Genomic DNA, 19907 nt, shown 5'->3' with positions numbered 1-19907 from the left:
AATATTAGCAACATGTAACTTCGGCCTTAATAACTAGTCTGGAGATAAATGGCTTAGAAAGGTTCATATAGCTACCAAGAAATTTGTTTTAGGAGTTATCGGATTTTTCAATATTTCGAATAGAAATCAGGCCTCTACATAATATTGATCGTTCATTCAACTTTTTCAAAGTCTTTCGATGTCTATCAGTCAAATGCTAGAACCGCATTCGTGCTACCCTTATGTACTCTGTACCCAGCTCAGAAATTCTCTTAATCTAATATGTATTTAAATATTTTTTAGTTTAACATTTCTTAATGCATACATAACATTTCCGACAATGAAACACCCTGTATCACTCCCACAAAAAAGAAAAAAACATTTAAATAGTAAAAAAAAATTAAAAAAAATAAAATTAATCTATAATTAAATAAAATAAAAAATATTCAATACATACATACATAAGTGGAGACGTATGTTTATGTTTCAACAACATGCATTTACATCAGAATCGTGTCTATGAGTGTTTATATGCGTATATGTCCAATACAGAAAAAAGTCAAAGCATCAACAACTGCTGCGGGCAGAGATAGCATTTATCTTTATAGAACTTAACGTACGGACACATAATCACTATTGAGATGTACTTGCCAAATATCAGTTTTCAAAATTCCAACAATTACAGGAGTTATGGAGAATCGTGAATATCTGGTGAGTGGGGGATGCATTAGAAAACAAAAAAAGCTCGTACTTTCTCGGTCTAAAGAAAATCTGAAAAACAATTTGGGTTATTGTAGCCCTTATACTTTCTGAGACGGACAGACGGACATGGCTATTCGGGCGACTCGGATTGTACCCCTGATCAAAATATAAATACTTTTTGGGGTCTGCCACGCCCCCTTCTGTGTGTTACATACATTCGCACAAAACGAATAAACCCATTTACCCTTTGGGTACAGGGTATAATAATATCAATTACTATACATATGTACGTATATACCGGTAACTATTTAGAATAGCTCGTCTTGCCATGTAATTATAAAACATTATTGAACAAGCTCTGCAAATGATCTTCATTTTCAAAATGCATTTTGGGAAACTTTTAGAAAAACAGATTTTATATTTATATTAATATCTTAATCAGGTAATCAAGGAGCAGTGGAAAGTCATCGAAATATATCCTGGTATATACGCTGGAATCTACGTTCCACATGGTGTAACCTGTAATGCTGTCCTCCACAATGCACCGCACTGTCCTTTTATATGCAAATAAGTTTTCGCTCAATTTCTGGCACATATATTGGTATTAATAGATGCTTTAAGTACGGACTTTAACAAATAATTTTAAAACAGGCAACTAAAACGTTTAAAATCAAGTTGTGTTTTGTCAATTTTTTGTAGAATCTGCTGCTGAATTACTTAACCTGAGATTGAGTTGTAAGAGTACAAAATCAATTTTCGACAAGGCTTAGCCTTTGATGGTTATATACAAGAATATGTTAAATATAAAAGTATCACACTCCCCTCACTTACAGTCAGGAACGCAATTTATGGAAAATAGCATATTGTTTGTTTTCATTGGTCACAGCTAGAACACCGTTACAATTACTATAAACTCTATAATCGGATAATGCGCAAGACCTTCGGCTACAATCGAACTTACTACAGTTCAATAGCGTACCTCATAAAATAAATCTCTAAATGCCGTCCGCCTCGCTGAGTGCTTCCTAGTTGCCTTCTATGCTTTCGTGTGCTTTTTGATTTTTTTTTATTTTTTTTAAATTTTTATCTGAGAACCTGAAAGCGCTCACAAGCCAACCAACCGTGGCCTCATGCTTGGACCCGTATGCCGTTTTAATTTAAGCTTCCAACTCCTTTCTTTGAACACCATGCTAAAGGGTAAAATTGCCCACTGAATCTAAATTATTGGTTTCATGGACTGGTGGGGAACGGTGCTGGTACCTCGCTCTCTCGCTCGCTTGCTCACTCGACTTAAAAAATTGCGGTATACATACATACGTGTATACGAGTACATACAAATACAGTATATAGGCATGTATAGCAAGCTAAATAGTATTTAGCCCAGGAAAAGGTCATTGATTTGCTTTTTGGGCAGTGTTTTCGTTTGTGGATATGGCTGGCTCGCTTTGGCTTTCCTGGCAACATATTTTTCACTTTTTGGGCTTCAGTCGTTTTCACCAAACGTGCTGTTTGTTTTTATTTATTTACAATCGCACAACATTTAAGCATAAAGTCTGCTTTCTCGTTTAAATATCCGAGCACTCGTCTATTAAACAAACTCGAGCCGGGGTCTGCAATATTTATAATGGCAGAGTCGGAAAGTGCAGCCCGAAATTTCCACAAGGGTACAGCAGCAACAGTGGGCGGGTCAGACATTCCTGGCCATGCCGTACCAAAATTACATGCACCTAATGCCAAAGCTTAGACACATCCAAATTCCAATAGTTTGGCTGGATCTAAGATGCAACCAGGGAAATAGATGCTTTGACGGGTTTTAACGTAATGATAACAAATTATAACAATAGTATATGAAGGGAAAAATAAAGCAGCTGTGCAAATGGGTACATAAGAACAGTGGTTTCATTGGTTGTAAGCGTCAAGGCCCTTAAACTCAGCTTAGTAGAGAGCTCAGTGGAATGAGATTATCTGTCTGCTATCAGCGAGTCGCAGGCGTCGCTAGAACTGGGTACAAAGTTCTATTCGTTTTCATTTTACCTTTGCAATCAGAAAATCCTTTAACTTAAAGATACACATTAAAATTTGAAAAAGGCAACAACAGCATTTACTTTATGCAAATTTTAAGCCGATAATCTGCATACATATAAGTATAAGTAAAGTAAATAAAATTGAAAATATACAAATGCGCTCAGGACGCAGCATGCATGCATACTTATCTCAGATTAAATCTTTTGGTGGGGCTAGGGATCTTTTTTATCTGTCTATGCAACCATCGTTGCTTTACTGTGCGCACAAGCTAACTAATGCTCCTCCATTTGCTCGTTGTAGAAACAAAGAGATCAAAAACACCGAGTGTGGTTGCATCAAAATGGATCCAGATTGCTTCGCCATGTCGTCATACCAGTTCGTTAACTCACTAGCCTCATGCTACCCACAGCAAATGAACCCACAACAAGGCCACTCAGGCACAAGCTCCAACACTGGCAACAGCAACGGGGGAGCGGGGACGGTGGTCACAAGCGGAGGACAGGGTACCTCCGGAGCGGTCACACCGAGTGCAAACGACTATTTCCCGGCAGCGGCCGCATACACTCCAAACCTGTACCCAAATACCCCGCAGGCGCACTACGCAAACCAGGCGACTTATGGCCTGGGCTCTGGTGCGACCAGTGGAAGCCAGGCCAATCCCGATATGGTTGACTATACACAGCTGCAGCCGCAGCGACTGCTGCTGCAGCAACAACAACACCAGCACGCCCATGCGACAGCGCAGCACGCAGCGGCGTCCGCTGTCGCCCAACAACAACAACAGCTGGCCCAGCAGCAACAACACCCGCAACAGCAGCAGCAACAACAGCAGCAACAGCAACAGGCAAGCATAAGTTGTAAATACGCAAACGATCCGTCGACGCCAGGCAGCAATAACAATAATAATAGTGCTAACAGTAACAACAACAATCAGTCGCTGGCTAGTCCGCAGGACCTTTCAACTCGGGACATCTCGCCAAAACTATCACCCAGCTCGGTCGTTGAGAGTGTGGCACGATCTCTGAACAAAGGAGTCTTGGGCGGCAGCTTAGCAGCGGCCGCGGCTGCCGCTACGCTCAGTAATAGCAACCACAATGCTGGTGGTAGCGGGGGTGGCGTCAATGTGAATGTACCCTTGCATAGTCCAGGTGGCGACTCAGATTCGGAGAGCGACAGCGGCAATGAAGCGGGAAGCAGCCAGAACAGTGGCAATGGCAAAAAGAATCCACCTCAGATCTATCCATGGATGAAACGAGTACATCTAGGACAGAGTGAGTATAATCTTCAAAGTATTTGTTGGGGGTGGTGGGATGAGTTGATGTTGACTTCCGCGAAAGTGATGATTTTATGCTTTATATTTCGCTCTACCAGTATACCGTTTCATGCTAAATATGCGCTACGGAGACGAATAAAAAACACCCCATAGTAGTACATAGCCAAATAATGGACGGCTAGATATCTTGTCCTGTAACTAACAAGTTTCAACCTCATTTTGTCCCAATTTTAATTCAAAACTTCTGGTTAATAAAATTTGGAAATATTAACGAATCTTTCAATATATCCATACACGACCAAAAGAAGGTGGAAATGCAGGGGTTGTGCCCACTCATGTCTTAAAAACTCTGTACCCTCTTCAACAAAAATGTATTTAATTAATTGGAAGTAATCTAACAGTTAATATTAAACACACGCATATATACATTTATTGATACACATTCAATTGTATAAATTAGTTTCGGGTTTGTGGTCATGTTTTTTTGCCTCACTGTGTTGAATCAATGCAGCAGCAACACTAACAGCTGGTGCCAGAAATTTCATTTATAACTATATACTTCTATTAATTTCTTTAGAATTGAACTACCTCACTAATCGAATCTAATATTCCTATAAGTAGATGGGCTTTGGAATATTTAAGTATAACCGTGGTGTATGGAAAGGTGGGGGTATAGCAAAAGGATAACACAAAATTCCCTTGCTGAGGGCCTTTGAAAATATAAATACAATGTTTAGGAATTATGGGTCTAGGTCTTATACTTTCCGAAATTCTTGGAATCCGAGTTCTCTTAAGTCCAAGAAAGTACAAGTTTGTAAATTTTATAAGCACACCACCAATCCCCGGTGTTAGTCATTATCCAGAATTCCTGGAATTGTGTGCAATTACATGCTGTTTTAAAGATTCTAAATTCATCATGATTGGGGAATTCTAAAGGAAGTTATAGCCATAAATGTGGCAAGTAGCCAGGGGCGTACAAAAGATTGGATTTTTTGAAGTTTTTCTGTTGATCATATGCAAAAAATTTAATTTTAACGCATCGTGCATTATTTAATCAATATTTCCATTTTTTGATATGTATGTGCTAACTATGCTAACTGAATTAGATACGAGTATGGATATTTTACAAATACAATGTTTTACTCTCGGATATACTCTCCTACGAAGTGAGTACTTAATGCTTACAAGTTCCAGTAGACCAAATGCCTTGCAAACGGTACGTACTTTTCCAACAGCGAGTCTTGTCAAAATATATAAACAAAAACATTTCTTTCGCACTAACACTTTCCCATTTGTCTCGGGCGCTGCATGAAAACTCAACCATGCCCAGTTGTAAACAAATGTGGAACAGCCCGGCACCCGTAGAGTCTGCCGATAGACTCCCACAATAACTCATAATACAAATACAAATGCAGTTAGGCTGTGGCTGAATTCAAATCTCGCACCTCGGCAAACCCGACCGATTTATATTTACATTTTTCGAATTTCATGGAAAAAGTTTCTATGCCGAAGCATAGGCCCAAATGTATGCTGTGCGGGAATTGTAGAAAAAATGTTGAATGATTTTTCTTCGTGTCAATACGCGCACACCAATTTTTCTTTTACTTCGTACTGTTCCGCATCTTCCACCTCCGCCATTCGTCGTTGACAGACTAACTTATAATAATGAGCAAGTTAGCGGTAAATTTTTTAGGCAACGGCTAATCATAATTAAATCATTTAATTCACTACAGCTCTAACCCTTTTTTGTCTTTTCAACCTCTTAGGTCGAAAATTTGAAATTTGGGAATTACGACGAAAAGTTATCGAACATTACGCTAAAGGCTAAAACCTTATAACCAATTGAATCATCAGACCATTGTCAAATTTCCACAGTTCCAATAATTATAGAAGTAGACAAATCATTAGCTAGGAGGCATCAGACCTCCTCCAGGAAAAGTCACAAACTTTATCTGCTCAGCAAATAGTAATACAAAGGTCTAGCTCTTATACTTTCCAAAATCCTTGCGTTAACACAGACAGTGGCGGACGGACCCGACTATAACGCTTCGTCTTCACACACTTATCCAGAGTATATGTATTGCTTTGTGGGGTCAGCCACGCCTCCTTATGTGTGCAGCAAAGATTCGGACTAAGCTAGTATATCGTTTAACCCTAGGCACAGGGTACACACGTGAAGGCTACAACCGAACAAATTGTGATTTTCAAATCAACAGCAATTTATTTCTTACTGCATTTCCCTACCCTACCGCTTCTTATATTTTTAGAGACTAATGAAACCGCATCCATTCATAAAAACAAAATGAGAATGGCAGCAACAGAAGCTAGAGATAATGCAGAGATATAGCTCAGATTTCATGCAAATGTGTTTTCTGTCATGGCACTAACATCGAGGGATTTTTAATTATGGTCCCCATCGTTCGTCGCCCGCCTTTTTATCTGCATCGTCTAGTGCCAATGCAAATATTTGTATACACTATACGAGAACATAGTGCCGCCTACTCTCAAGCCAACTTAGTGCGACTTAATACTCGCAATGTATGTATGTATGTATGTACCTTCTTCATTCATGTTTCTTGCTTTAGACCAAGCAACAAGGCAATTTTCCTTACTCCAAATGCAATTATAATTTTTTGCACTGGCCGACCGCTGCACAAACACTTGTTCCCCACTTCTGCACCCCGTTGATTCAAGTTGCTTTTGTTTTAGTTGTTAATGCTCGCTTGCTTCCATGAGTTACAAGTATGTAGGTAGGTACATACTATACATAAATAATATTAACATTATGCTCCATTGATTGGCTGGCACGAAACAAGTTACGTTGCGCGCTCACGATAGGGAAATCGGAAAAACGTTACCAGAAAATCGCGCAACGCTTGTTGCTGTTAATCAATATCTGCTGAGTTTTGCGTATTTGTTGTTTTCGATTCGATCGAAGGCTCTTGTGGTTAAAAATGCAATTACTTTAACATACGATGTCGCATTTATTTGTAAGTCTTTTTTTTATTTTCGGCCCCTTTGTGATTATCCTTGTGTTGCGTTTGCGAGCTGTTATTGTTGTTCTTATTCCAGTCGAATAACTTAAGCAAAACTATTCGACCATATCTTGCCATTTTCAGGAAGTCTGTTTTGTTTTCCATTAAACATATATTTAATTAACAACTATAAAACAAGTAAAAAAGCTAAAGCCGGGTGTTCCGACTTTGAAATACTCTGTACATATGCAATTTCGTCTATGTGAGTGTCTATGAATGGCTATGCGCGTCTATTCGTGCCTGTGTGAACATGTTTGCAGTCAACCAAAGCACTAGCATTAACAACAGCTGCGGGCAGCGCTTGGGCAGAAAATATATTTATGGCTATAACTTCTTGTTAAATCGGTCTATCATAGTGAAACGGACATTCGGACATATAAGCACTAACTGGGGGTATTTGCAAAATTTGAGTTCGAAATTCCAAGAATTACGGGAGGGAAATTCCAAAATACAAATTTTCTGCGTATTCACATAAGGCATCTTGGACTAAAATTTGGTGTCCCTAGGTCTTATAGTCTCCGACATATAGGCGATTATACGAATGGAAAATCGGCAAAACACCCGTAGGGGGAAAGCGTACACACATAAGGCATATTTGTGCAAAATTTGGTGTGTCTATCTCTTATAGTCTCTGAGATCCAGGTGTTCATACGGACGGACAGACGGACAGACTGACAGACAGGCAGGGCTAGATCGACTCGTCTTGTCATGGTGATCAAGAATATATATACTTTGTGAGGTCTGCCACGCCTCCTTCTGCCTGTTACATTTTTCAGCTCCCGCAAACCTAATATCAATACAATACAATACAATATCCTGTACATTTCATTTACAGAGTATAAAACAAGAAAGGAATGCTAAAGTCGAGCTCAACTCTTAAATACCCTGTACCTCCCACGAAAAAGAAAAACTTAAAAAAATAAATTTTAACTAATTTTAAAAAATTATATTAATTAAATTAAATACAAATTATTTAATACATATATACAAAAGTGGTGACATGTTCATGTACAGTTTCAACAGCATACATTTACATCAGAATCGTGTCTCTGCGTGTTTATATGCGTGTATGTATGCAACCTTATGAAGTTGCACCTACAGACGTTTACTAATTGACAAAATTGAATCTGGCGCTGTTCCAAACTATTTTCTAAGCAGATCATCAAAGGTCTTGGCATGTTTTCGTCATTCACATCATTATTATCCGCCCACACCATAGCACTAAACAAATACTCAGTTCGTACCCACCTTACAGAAATGTCAAATTCTTTTTATAGGCAGCGCAGTTTTCGGTCTATTTTCGAGATATTTATTTTCAATTTAAAAATTTTTCAAGCGTGCCGCAGTTGGCACGTCATCCCTATGCCTCTAATGATCCAGATGCAATTAGTGGGTTATATCGGTTAATCAAAAGACAAGTGAGACAATACTACGCCCCAAAACTGCTCCTTTTTTATTCCCTGGACTTAAAAGGAACAAAATGTAAATTGGGTTTGTCTATTTGCTTTAACAAACAATGCAATAAAAAACAATGCGTTTAATGAATTTGATCAATTTTAGTTTTAAGTTTTAGTGTTTTAGTTTTAGTTTACATGTATACAGTAAGTATGTACAATTGTCAGTTCTTTACAATTGTTGATGACGCATTAAATGCATTAAGGAATCTAATAAATGTCCTCCTATAATCGACATCGACTTAATTTGTAGAATCCCTGTTTTATTCCGCGTGCAACATTACACGTATATGGAACGTCAAAATCGAACTGTTCCGAATTGTTTTATAATTTAAAACAATTTAATGGCTTGTATTGAAAGTTCTTTAATTTGTTAAAATATTTTCTTTCATATGGGCTCTATTCCTTTAGCCATACATACTATAATTCTGTCTATATAGCAAACGAAGTTCAATTTTTTGTGGTGTACAACCCCAAGGCCACGCCGGTGCAGGATGTTACAGAAAATTAATAGTTTGCAAGCGAGTTGAACAACAGATGCAAGATACGGCGGCTACAACGCCAATCCAACAGCCACATTTACAGCAACAGCAAAAAATACTTGCAGCAGGTTTTTGCGACTTCTGCTGTCGATTGCTCCGTTGCGCAGCGCCACTCTTTTTTGCAATGGCTGCCTGTGCTCTCGATGGCATGGTTCTTAGTCGCGGTCCACAATGCTGGTTCGAGTCTATGGCCATGCTCAAACACCGAACTCCTGCACAGGTACCTGCCTGAAGTGTGTACTCGCGCCCAGAATTTGTTGCGCGATTACATTTTCATTAACTTGGAACACGACTTTTCAAATGGCTACGTTTAATCATAATGATTATTATTATTTTAGTGCTGATTTTCGTTTCTTCCATCTTCTCTTTCTGTTCCCCACCACACCCATACGTAGATACTGACATATGTATGTACGCATAAAACATATACATAGTATGTATGCACATACTTACACATATGTACATATGTATGTATGTTTCAACTTGCTGTTCAGCACTTTTCGAGCTTCGTGCCTCGAATCATTATTATTATGCACGTTCGGACATGCAAAGTCAACACAATCGGTGGGAAAAACTATAGAATACTAGTTCATGTTTTTTATTCAGTGGTCAAAAAGATTAAAATGTAATATTGTCCACTACAAATGGCCGTGAATTGTCTCAAATATCTATATCTATATACATATCTATAAAGGAACATTTTCGCATAATCTGATCCTTCTGTCACTTAATTGTCAATTTGTCAATGACTGGTACTTTTGTCACCTATGGTGGCAATTGGCGATTGACACAGAATGGAATCTCTGAATTTTGTATTCAAAACATACATACATATATGTTTGGGTACATATGTACATTTATTGCATCCATTTGAGCTATCAAATTTTTGTTCAACTTGTCAAATACAATTAAAATATTTCGTCCAAGTACAGTCATTCTCACTTGGAAGGGGTATGGATGAGAAACGGGCTTTTAAAAGCGTACATAAGCACGTGCGGCGAGATTGGTCAAGCTAATCCATCCAAAAATTAACGGACAGCTTTCATGATTTGAATTATATATCTGAACATTTGAAAGAACAGTCCTTATCTTCTTTGGCGTTATCTTCTTTATCAGAGCATATTTTGTCGTGCAATTATAACAGTTTTCCCAATTTAAAGCCCTCTCTGTTCGGCTAATTTCCGTAAATATCGGGGTGCTCTTTTGCTTTCCTGGCAACACGATGCCGACGGCGACAGACGATGTCGGAATTCAAAACACGAACACGAAAATTACGACCGATGCCAATGTCCCGTTTATTCAATAAGGCTCCTGACCATTCAAATGACATCTGCCTGATCCATACTGTGTGGAATAATGATCTGTTTAAACGAATATGAAGCTTCCCAGGCCAATTTTGAGGCATTATAATATCGTTTGCAGAAAAACTTTATTTTTTCAGTAAAATTTATATCTCTTGCGGTTTGTTGAAAATATGTTATTATATTATTATTATATGCACATAATTCATTTTCTATGCGGTTTCAGTAATAAAATTGAGATTACATCTTTTAACATGCATCAAATTTTCTAGAAACAGCCTGCAATTTGTCGTCCAAAGCAAAAGATTTACAGCGACCAGTTGTAGTTTCATCAACATGCGTCTATTTTTTTATTTAAATGAGTGAACAATGCCTTGGTCTAAAGGTTGCATTTGGTGGACAAATTTTATTTTTTCTAATACAGCCTTCTTCAGTTGTGTAACTTGCCGCATTTTCAATAAAAAAGCCATATTTTTCGATAATGCTTCTTCATTTCATTATCAAGATTATTTTTTGCCAAATTTTCTTTTTATACTCTGTACATGAAATGTACAATAGTAGATATATTAGGTTTGCCCGAGCTGACAAATGTAACAGGCAGAAGGAGCGTGGCAAACCTCACAAAGTATATATATTCTTGATCAGCATGGCAAGACGAGTCAATCTAGCCCTGTCTGTCTGTCCGTCTGTCCGTCCGTATGATCACCTAGATCTCAGAGACTACAAGCTAGAGCTAGAGACACTAAATTTCGCACAAATATACCTTATGTCTATACGCTATACGAGTCTGTTTTAAAACTAGGTATCCAGATTCTCCAAAATCCAATAAGTCCCCCACTCCCCCGCAATTCGTGTTTTTTTTCATAACTCCCATAACTCTTGGAATTTTGAATCTAATTTGATAACTACATTCTGTTAGAGATTATGCGTCCGTATGCCAAGTTTCATCATAATAGGTCAATTATTATGAAAGTTATAGCTTTACATATAATCTCTGCCCAAGCTCTGCCCGCAACTGTTGTTATTGTTGCGTCTTTGTTTCAACTTTGTGCTCCATACATACACGCGTATATACGGATTCTGATGTTAATGTATGCTGTTGAAACATAAACATATGTCTCCACTTATGTATGTACAAATGTATTGAAATTACAAAAAATTACCGCCAATATGAGGCATGACATGACATACTCGTACAAAGACTGACTGAAGAACATTTTTTTATACAGTGAACGACATCTTGTAAAATTAATCTGTTTATTAAGATATTGGATCTATGTATATTAAATATAGGTAGGCTTTTTCTTTTTCGCATCATAATTAACATTGATTCGAAACCTCAATTGAAAAAAGATTTTGTAATACAGACAACATTCTACTGATGACAGTGAAGGAGAAACGGCAGAAAACGTGAGTGTTTAGCGCGCTTGTTTCATTCTGGTTTTATAAATAATTAAATATGAAACAAATGCTCTTGAATATCACTCGCCATATACTCCATATAAGCGATGAAAAAGGGCCACTTCACCTGGACCGCTTTCTAAATTAAGAACAAATTCACGAAACAGATCGTATTGTATACACGCGTGCTGGTATATAAAAAATGTTGATGATGTCTTCAAGTGGCTCCATTTTGGCCATAGTTAATAAAATCACATAAAAAGCACCAAACATAGACATCAGGTAACAGGGAAAGACGTAGCGTTAGCCTAAAATAGGGCAGCCCAGTAATGGCGCCACTAATGACTGATGATGTGCAACCGCTGATAGATGCGAATCCAACGCCGCATTGTGCCAGAAAGATACTCGCCTACAGATACACTACTTTCCAATGCAAAACAGCACTTTACTTCGAAAGGCATGCCTTTCAGATTTGTTTATTATTTCCGATTCAGCCGAAAGCATTTGAAGTTCGCGTTGACGAAGCCCCTGTTTAGAAAGCAAACATCTCCAGCGGCGCAGGTGTGAAAAACGTTGCAACAGCGTGTATGTAAAATTTTAGAAAACTAAACTACATATATGCAAAAAAAAATTGCGATTTTAATGGTAAAAAAAGCGCACCATAAATTTAACTGAGTGTCACGGGAGAGCTTCATACGAATTAATCAAATTCAGGCGCGAATTGGCGGACATCCGCAGATTACACTGCTACCACAGAGATGCATATGGAATATTAATCTCTTGGCGCATTAACTAAAATTAAACGTACCGGCAATAGGAAGAAGTACAGTATCACAAAAACCCAAACTTGTGCTCAAAAATTACCTAACGCAACCGGCGGCTAAATATGTTCAGATAAGCATCAGTATTTATAAGCTCCTCAGACAATAATAAGCCAAATGAAATTACAAGGTCTTTTGAGAGCACTCTTAATTTTTTACAATGTCTCAATCGCGCTTCTATAGTTTAAAAAATATATTGTGTGCCACTGTGCGGGCACTGTACCATTTTGGGTAACTCGAACACACAATAATGGAAAAGGCATAACAAGTGAGGCAGGATTGGCCTGGCCCCGGACTCGTCATGGCCCAAGCCGAGGCTGAAGTCAGTCAGCAGACCAACTTAAACGAAAACCATCTCAAATCGCATACAATTCCGGATGAAAATTTGAATTATTAATACGATTGCGCAAACTATTTCACATGTACTGAGTATGCAAGGCCAAAGCATCTTCTCGAACATCTTCCCCTCAGCGTCCTGTCCTGCATTGGAAATTGAGTCACACGCACGGCCCCAAGCCCCAAACGCAATGCGTGAATGTGAGTGTGAATGTGTGTGTGAATGTGAGTGTGAATGTGAGTGTGAATGTGTCGGATGCGAGTTGGATGCTGCTACCCCTGCTCAAGCCGACAGCTAAAAGTGGCTGCATATATGTGTCTTGTTGATCCAAGTATGAGTACGTGGAATACCCGCGACCATTTCCCAGATTAGATCAAGCGGCCGTGTGTCCGCTTGGAGTGCCCTTTAGCCAATTCGATTTGAAAATCTGATGCTTTTACGGAGCATCCCTTTCCCTTGCAATTCCTTAACGGTTTCTTTAAATAAAAACAAACGAACATTTTTTGTCTCAGCTGAAGTGACAAGACCTGGAGCCCAAGTTCGTTCAGCGATGCCATTTCGGAAGAGACACCATGCCAGAGTCTGCAGCCGGACTGCTGTCTCTCCAATAACAGTGAAATACATACAATGGCAGCAATTTGTAATTTGTTTTCACCATGTCTACGTGCCTTTGGGCGCCCACACCGTATCAGGGTCCAAGTCCAACCAGAGAGGCTGCGATCAGGGCTGGATGCTTATTCAACAGTGGGCTATGTATGCAGTATTTTTACAATTTTGTCCTGCCACATCTGCTGCACTTCGCGCTTCATTACCAGTAAACGCGGGCGGATGCACAATGTTCTTCTTGCACAGTTGAGTTGATGGCAACAACAAGCAACCAAACGAAGCAGAGCCAAGTCTAAATTAAAAGATTTTTAAAGGCACCTTTATAGCAAGTTTAAAACTCGTTTCTTTCTCAATTTTAGCTTCGCCATCTTCATCGCAGCGGCATTGCCTGAAAAGAAACAGCACAGCTTCAGACTTTGTCTTCGCTGGGCTTGCTTTTTTTTAGTCTGCTGTCGACTGACATGTTGCTGGCAGCCATATTGAATACTTTTGTTTTCTAAAAATGTTCAAGTTGTTGTCTTTGAATGCGCAGAGAAGTAAGTGTAAGCCCGCATGATCTAACAATGCTCCCAAAGCCGGATACCGCATAATTTTAAATGAAGATTCTGAGCATGAAGCTAATTTAAGCACATTTTTGTATGTATAGCTAGATTGCATTTTGTTTTTTATTATTATAATAATTATTAATACTTAATAGAAACATGGTTACAGCGCATATAACTACAAGTACGTATTGCATTTAGTTGGCCACATATTGTTCACTGTTTTAAGTTAATACTACATATGAATTAGTCTATTTCAAAAAGCGAGCTGAAAGCATTTTGGTACGTCTCTCAATATAGGCTTTAAGTCGAGAAATCAGCAGCAGAGTGAAGCAATGGATTTATTTATTCTCCCATGCCCTTTTTATAGTATCAAGTAACATATCAATCGACCTCCGAAGAGAATCTTTTAATTTGTTTCTATTAATATCTGAATAGATCTCATTTCCAAAATACTTGTTTTCTGGTCGAAGTCGAATGATTTCTAATTTAGTACACAGTATTGATTGATGTACATAGTTTACTCAATTGGCTGACTTTATGTAAATATTTCTACATTTATGTATCTGAATATATTGCTTGATGAAGCTTGGAAGAAATCAGATACTAAATTGTAATTAAATGCTCAATAAAAAACTCATAAACTAACTCGTTAGTCACGTTGAGCTACCATTACTACTGACAGTGTTGGAACGAAATTCGCTACAAGTACAAACTGTTTTTGATGGCTTCCAATTAAACTAAATAATGCGCGGCAGAAACGGAAAACAGAATTCTAAGAGAAATATGGAAGATAAGTGAATTAACGCTTTGCCGGTGACACTGGCATAGAATGGACAGTAGCAGCCTCCTGCTCTTAGAACGTATTCACCCAGCACTAAGCGTACAATCAACCTCACACTAACACTTTTTTTTTATACAAGAAGAATTCATCACAATTACAACAATTGCCACAGGATGCAATTTACAAAGGAAATTATTGATGGAAAATCAATGAGCTCACCGAGATCTTTTTAAAATTCTTCATCGTCCCATTGATTGATTACACACTGGCAGTTTTTTCCCTCTGGCCCAGAACACGGCCGGGCCCATTCGCATCACAGTGGCACGTAGTCATCATCAGCGCCAGTCAAAGACCCTTCACTTAATCATCGGCACAAACTTAACAACAATACCAAAAAGTGAAAAAATACTGCCTCAATGCAGCGCTGCGGCGAAAAGTGCAGAAGCGACACGCCGAATGCTGTCCAAGTCGGTGCGTAGCGTTCATTCAACTGAGCGTGTCTGCAGAAGACAGGACACTCATTAAAAATGAGTGCAAGGTGCGAGGAAAGCGGCGCTGATGCGCTGGTGCGGAATGGCAGGCGACTATTTATGCGCTTTTTACACGGCGGACCAATCTGGCTGCCGCTGCCAATTGGAACAGGTTCAGTTGACGGGACTTATTCATATGCACATGCGCGCTCCTATCTTATACATATACATGCAATATATGTATATGTATATGTGTGTGATCGTGTTTGTGGGCTCCTTACTCGGGAGCCCCATAATTAACTGAGGTAGTCATTTTGAATTCATCCATTCCCACTAAAAAGAGAACAAAACATGCACACACCTTGAATTCGGGATGCCGAGCCAAAAGCAAAACAATCTGAACGCACTTCTGAAGTCCTCTTTAAATAAAAGTTAAGCGATAATTATCTAGCAAAAATGCTCGCATAAATTATTTGTAAGAAGCCACATTAAAGTCTTACCTAAGAGATACGCGTCATTTGATTAATAAAAAAAGCGTGTTCAAGTTCTTGTCCATCCCAGCCGTTAACCTTAGCACTTGCCAGCTTTCGCCTCTTTTGCGGCTGACCATTCAAATAAAAAATAAACTGCTCTGCTACTCTTTTGCTCAACGTTCGTTTATTGTCGTTCCCTCAGCGCCTGGAACTGGAAGTCTGCGTTCTCCATTAAAAATTAAAAGCTCATTAATTACAGAGATAATTCATTTATTATATTTTCAACACTGCCGCACAATTTCCAACCAAGCTCAGGCCACGAGCGAGAACAAGCCCTGCCTCGACGGGCTCATTATGCATGCTGCCGGTGGTTGGGCGATGTGGTAACTGTTTCGAATCGAAAACAATTATTGTAGTAGCGCAGGGCGAAGGGTGGTTTCCAAACACGTCAAGGCGGTGGGGGTGTGACCGGTTTGGCGCTTGCTCTTGAAATTTAAATTTCTGAGGGCACTTAAGCCATGAGCCTTTGGGGTCTTTGTCTCAAAACCTTGAAATGTCCCAATTTCTTTGAGAATCAAACCTAAACCTGGCTTAATTGATTTCAATATGTAAATATATACATTGTATATATCCATTACTATTTATTTATTGGTAATTAGTTCCTAGTGCAACAAGTTGAGTTACAGCACTAGCCATTCTATTAGTTTAGATTTGATCGAATATATATTAAACAAGAGAGAACGCTAGAGTCGAGCAAGCCTGACAGTGAAATACCCTGTATGCAGACAAACTTCCGCCACTGAGTTATATGCGCCCATAGCAGCAGCAAAAAGAGGAAGAGGAAGAGTGAACTTGTTGCTGCAGTTTGGGGGGGGGGGGGGGGGGGGGGGGGGGGGGGGTGTGGTTGTACTGGAGAGAATTTGATTCGCTAATAACTTTTCTTTGAATTGACCGAATTGGATAAATTTTAATTTATTTAATTTTAATATTTAACTAAAGTAGATAACTTTACATAGATTGCGTGTGCAAAGTTTGGTTTATGTAGGTAGCTTTTGAAATGTGGACAGTATTGACGAAATTCTAAGCTCTTTCTTTTTTTGAACCTAGGAGAATCTGGATACCAGTTTTGGTTATTCTAGCTTTCATAGTTTCTGAGATCCTTGCGTTCATTGAGAATACATACATACTTATCATAAACCTAATACATACATATACCCTTTTTACCTTACGGGTAAAGGGTATAAAAATATATCAGTGTATATCATGGTGTATAGTGTATAAAATATCCAAAAACATCGTCTAAAAACTATCTATATTTCGCTCTGGGGCGGCCACATATGGTCATCAGGAAAAGGTTGTAAAAATATGAGCAGTTAATAATAATGGTATAAATACTTAGTATGCTTCCATAAGAACGAACGAGTAAATATCAGCGCAAGCAAATCCAGTTCGTTTAAAAGTTTTTAGGCATTTAATTTGTTGGTCAGCTGTGTGTCAGCAACATGTTTTGAGCACGGAACACATAATTCCATTTCAGTTGACTGGCTCTCACATCTAAAAATTGGGAAACAACATCAATATTTCTACGCAGTGATTGCCATGCAGAGCCCCAACTACCCATTGTGTCATTCTGCGGCAACGAAAATGCAAAACGTGCCACACGGGCTTGACGTACCGGCTGAGTGTGCTCGTGTTGACAACGAACACGGGATATAAATTGAAAAATGCTTTAAAGTGAAATAATCAATTTACTTCTTGACATAATTTCCATTTTTCACGAAACCAAAAGGAACTACGCGAACCGGCAAGAAAATGAAAAGAAAAGTTGAAAGCAACGCACAGTTCGCATGCGGCGGCTGAAACAAACAAATAAAAAAGTAACAAAAACAATAACATAGTCATTTGGCCCAAATGCGACCCCGAACACACAAAGATGTTACAAACATTAAAAAAGGTATATTGATGTGTTTTTGTAAGTTAGCTCCTCCTGCAATTGCCCGCTACATATTTATATTTGTTCATAAAGTGTGCCGAAATACTTTTTGCAATTTTCTTGATTTTCCTGATGCGCCCGACAGCTGACCAACAAGATGAACAGCTGCCAAGCTTGGTTTCTATTTCAGTCCAATTGCTTGTACAACACCCCCTGCGCCTCTATATTTGCGCTTTGATTAATGGTATTGGTAACTTATACTCCACAGTTTGTGGCCACCGTGACAATTTAGTGCACAATTGTGGTACTGTTGCGTCAAGTGGCTGAACAACAAAGGGAGGCAGAAAAACAGACTGCAGAACAGACAGAGAAACGGAGAAAACAAACACAAAAACATCGCACAGTAGTTTAAACTACGATTTACTAACACTTGAAAAGCCTTCAAAAAGAAACCCAACAGAACCACCTGTTGTGTTCCCCTAGGCTCCCCTTCCTCAGTCACTGTCCATTAATAGCACGTGCCCGCTCACTGGCCACAGTTAAGGTGCAACACTTTTATTATCACAAATGTCGCATCATTTACCGCACGCACAAACCCTCAGCATCATTTATCACCAAAGGAATGCGACTCACACACTTGATTAATTTTCTTTTCCGAAAGAAATTAACCCGCTGCTCATACTGAGGCAGCTGAGCTCTTTTGACACGTCCCGCCGATCGCTGCGCTTAGTTCAAGATTTATTTTCTCCAGCACTTCCCAGCACAGCAACGCTGCTCTCTCAGCAATGTGGCTCTCTTGCTTCTATTTTAGGGATACCAATTCAAAAATATTAAGTCCACTTGGGCGTTTGAAACTGTTAATTTAAAACAAGAAAAAAAGCTAAAGTCGGGTGTCCCGACTTTGAAATACTCTGTACATATGTTTACAACAATTAAAGAAAATAAAAAAAATTAAGAAAATTAAAAAAAAAAATTTGATCGATTTTACCTTTCTCGGTATTCGAACTCACGTAAAGGGTATATAATTGCATATTTACATAGCAATTGCGTCTGTGTTAGTGTATGTACTTGTATGCCTATGCACAAATATATTTATGGCTATAACTTCTTGTTAAATCGGTCTATCATAGTGAAACTTGGCATACACATAATAACTAACTAGGGATATTTGCAAAATTTTAGATCGAAATTCCAAGAATTACGGAAGTTACGATTTTCGGAGGAGAGGGGGGAGGGAGGGAAATTCCAAAATACACATTTTCTGCGTATTCACATAATGCATCTTGGACTAAAATTTTGTGTTCCTAGGTCTTATAGTCTCCGAGATATCGGCGATTATACGAATGGAAAATCGGGATAACCCCCATAGGGGGGAAAATCTAAAAAATAAAACAAACTCGAATAGCGTACACATATAAGGCATATTTGTGCAAAATTTGGTGTCTCTATCTCTTATAGTCTCTGAGATCCAGGTGTTCATACGAGCGGACAGACGGACAGACAGACAGACAGGGCTAGATCGATGTACAAGTGTATATTAGGTTTGCGGGAGCTGAAAATGTAACAGGCAGAAGGAGGCATGGCAGACCCCACAAAGTATATATATTCTTGATCACCATGACGAGGCGGGTCGATCTAGCCCTGTCTGTCTGTCCGTCTGTCCGTATGAACACCTGCTATGTAAATGTGCAGTTAAACACCCTTTACGTGAGTTCGAATACCAAAACAGGTAAAATCGATCAAAATTTGTTTTTCTAATACTCTTAATTCTATAATTATATTATTCTAAACATATCTACAGAGTATTTCGAAGTCGGGACACCAGGACTTCAGCTCTTTTACTTGTTTTTATTTTGCTTATTTGTTGTTAACTCGTTGCCTGCTAACGTTTCAGCTTTATATAGAAAAGAGAATTAAAAATTATCTCGAAATTTCTTCTGCAGATTTATATGGTGACTTTTTGTTCAGAAACTTTTTTCCTAGTGGAGAAGCTAAAGTCGGAGATCCCGACTTTGTAATACTCTGTACATATATCCAGAATACAGCGCTGAACCAAAGCAGCAACAACAGCTGCAGGCAGAACTTGAGCAGAGATTCCCTTTATGGCTATAACTTCGTTCAAAATCGGCTTAATATAATTAATTAATTTTTGGCACACGGACACATAATTAGGTATTTGGAGGTACTTGGAGGTAGTTGCCAAATTTAAGTTGGAAATTATGGAAAATT

At 38.7% G+C, this 19907-nt stretch overlaps 1 protein-coding gene across 1 annotated transcript in view; it reads left to right on the top strand.

Annotated features, from left to right (window-relative positions):
* LOC115629463 (homeotic protein Sex combs reduced) overlaps positions 1-19907 on the top strand; it is a 37375-nt gene that overhangs the window by 7417 nt on the left and 10051 nt on the right. The window contains exon 2 of the mRNA XM_030525931.1: positions 3007-3977. Coding sequence (XP_030381791.1) covers positions 3047-3977 — 931 coding nt within the window. The 5' untranslated portion in view covers positions 3007-3046. The remainder of the gene's footprint in view (positions 1-3006; positions 3978-19907) is intronic.

This window comes from Scaptodrosophila lebanonensis, unplaced genomic scaffold (genome assembly GCF_003285725.1).
Source record: "Scaptodrosophila lebanonensis strain 11010-0011.00,11010-0021.00 unplaced genomic scaffold, SlebRS2 tig00000150-arrow-arrow-pilon, whole genome shotgun sequence".
Taxonomy (NCBI): Eukaryota; Metazoa; Arthropoda; class Insecta; order Diptera; family Drosophilidae; genus Scaptodrosophila; species Scaptodrosophila lebanonensis.
Note: the sequence above shows the minus strand (reverse complement) of the source record. Positions and strands in the feature narration are given on the sequence as shown.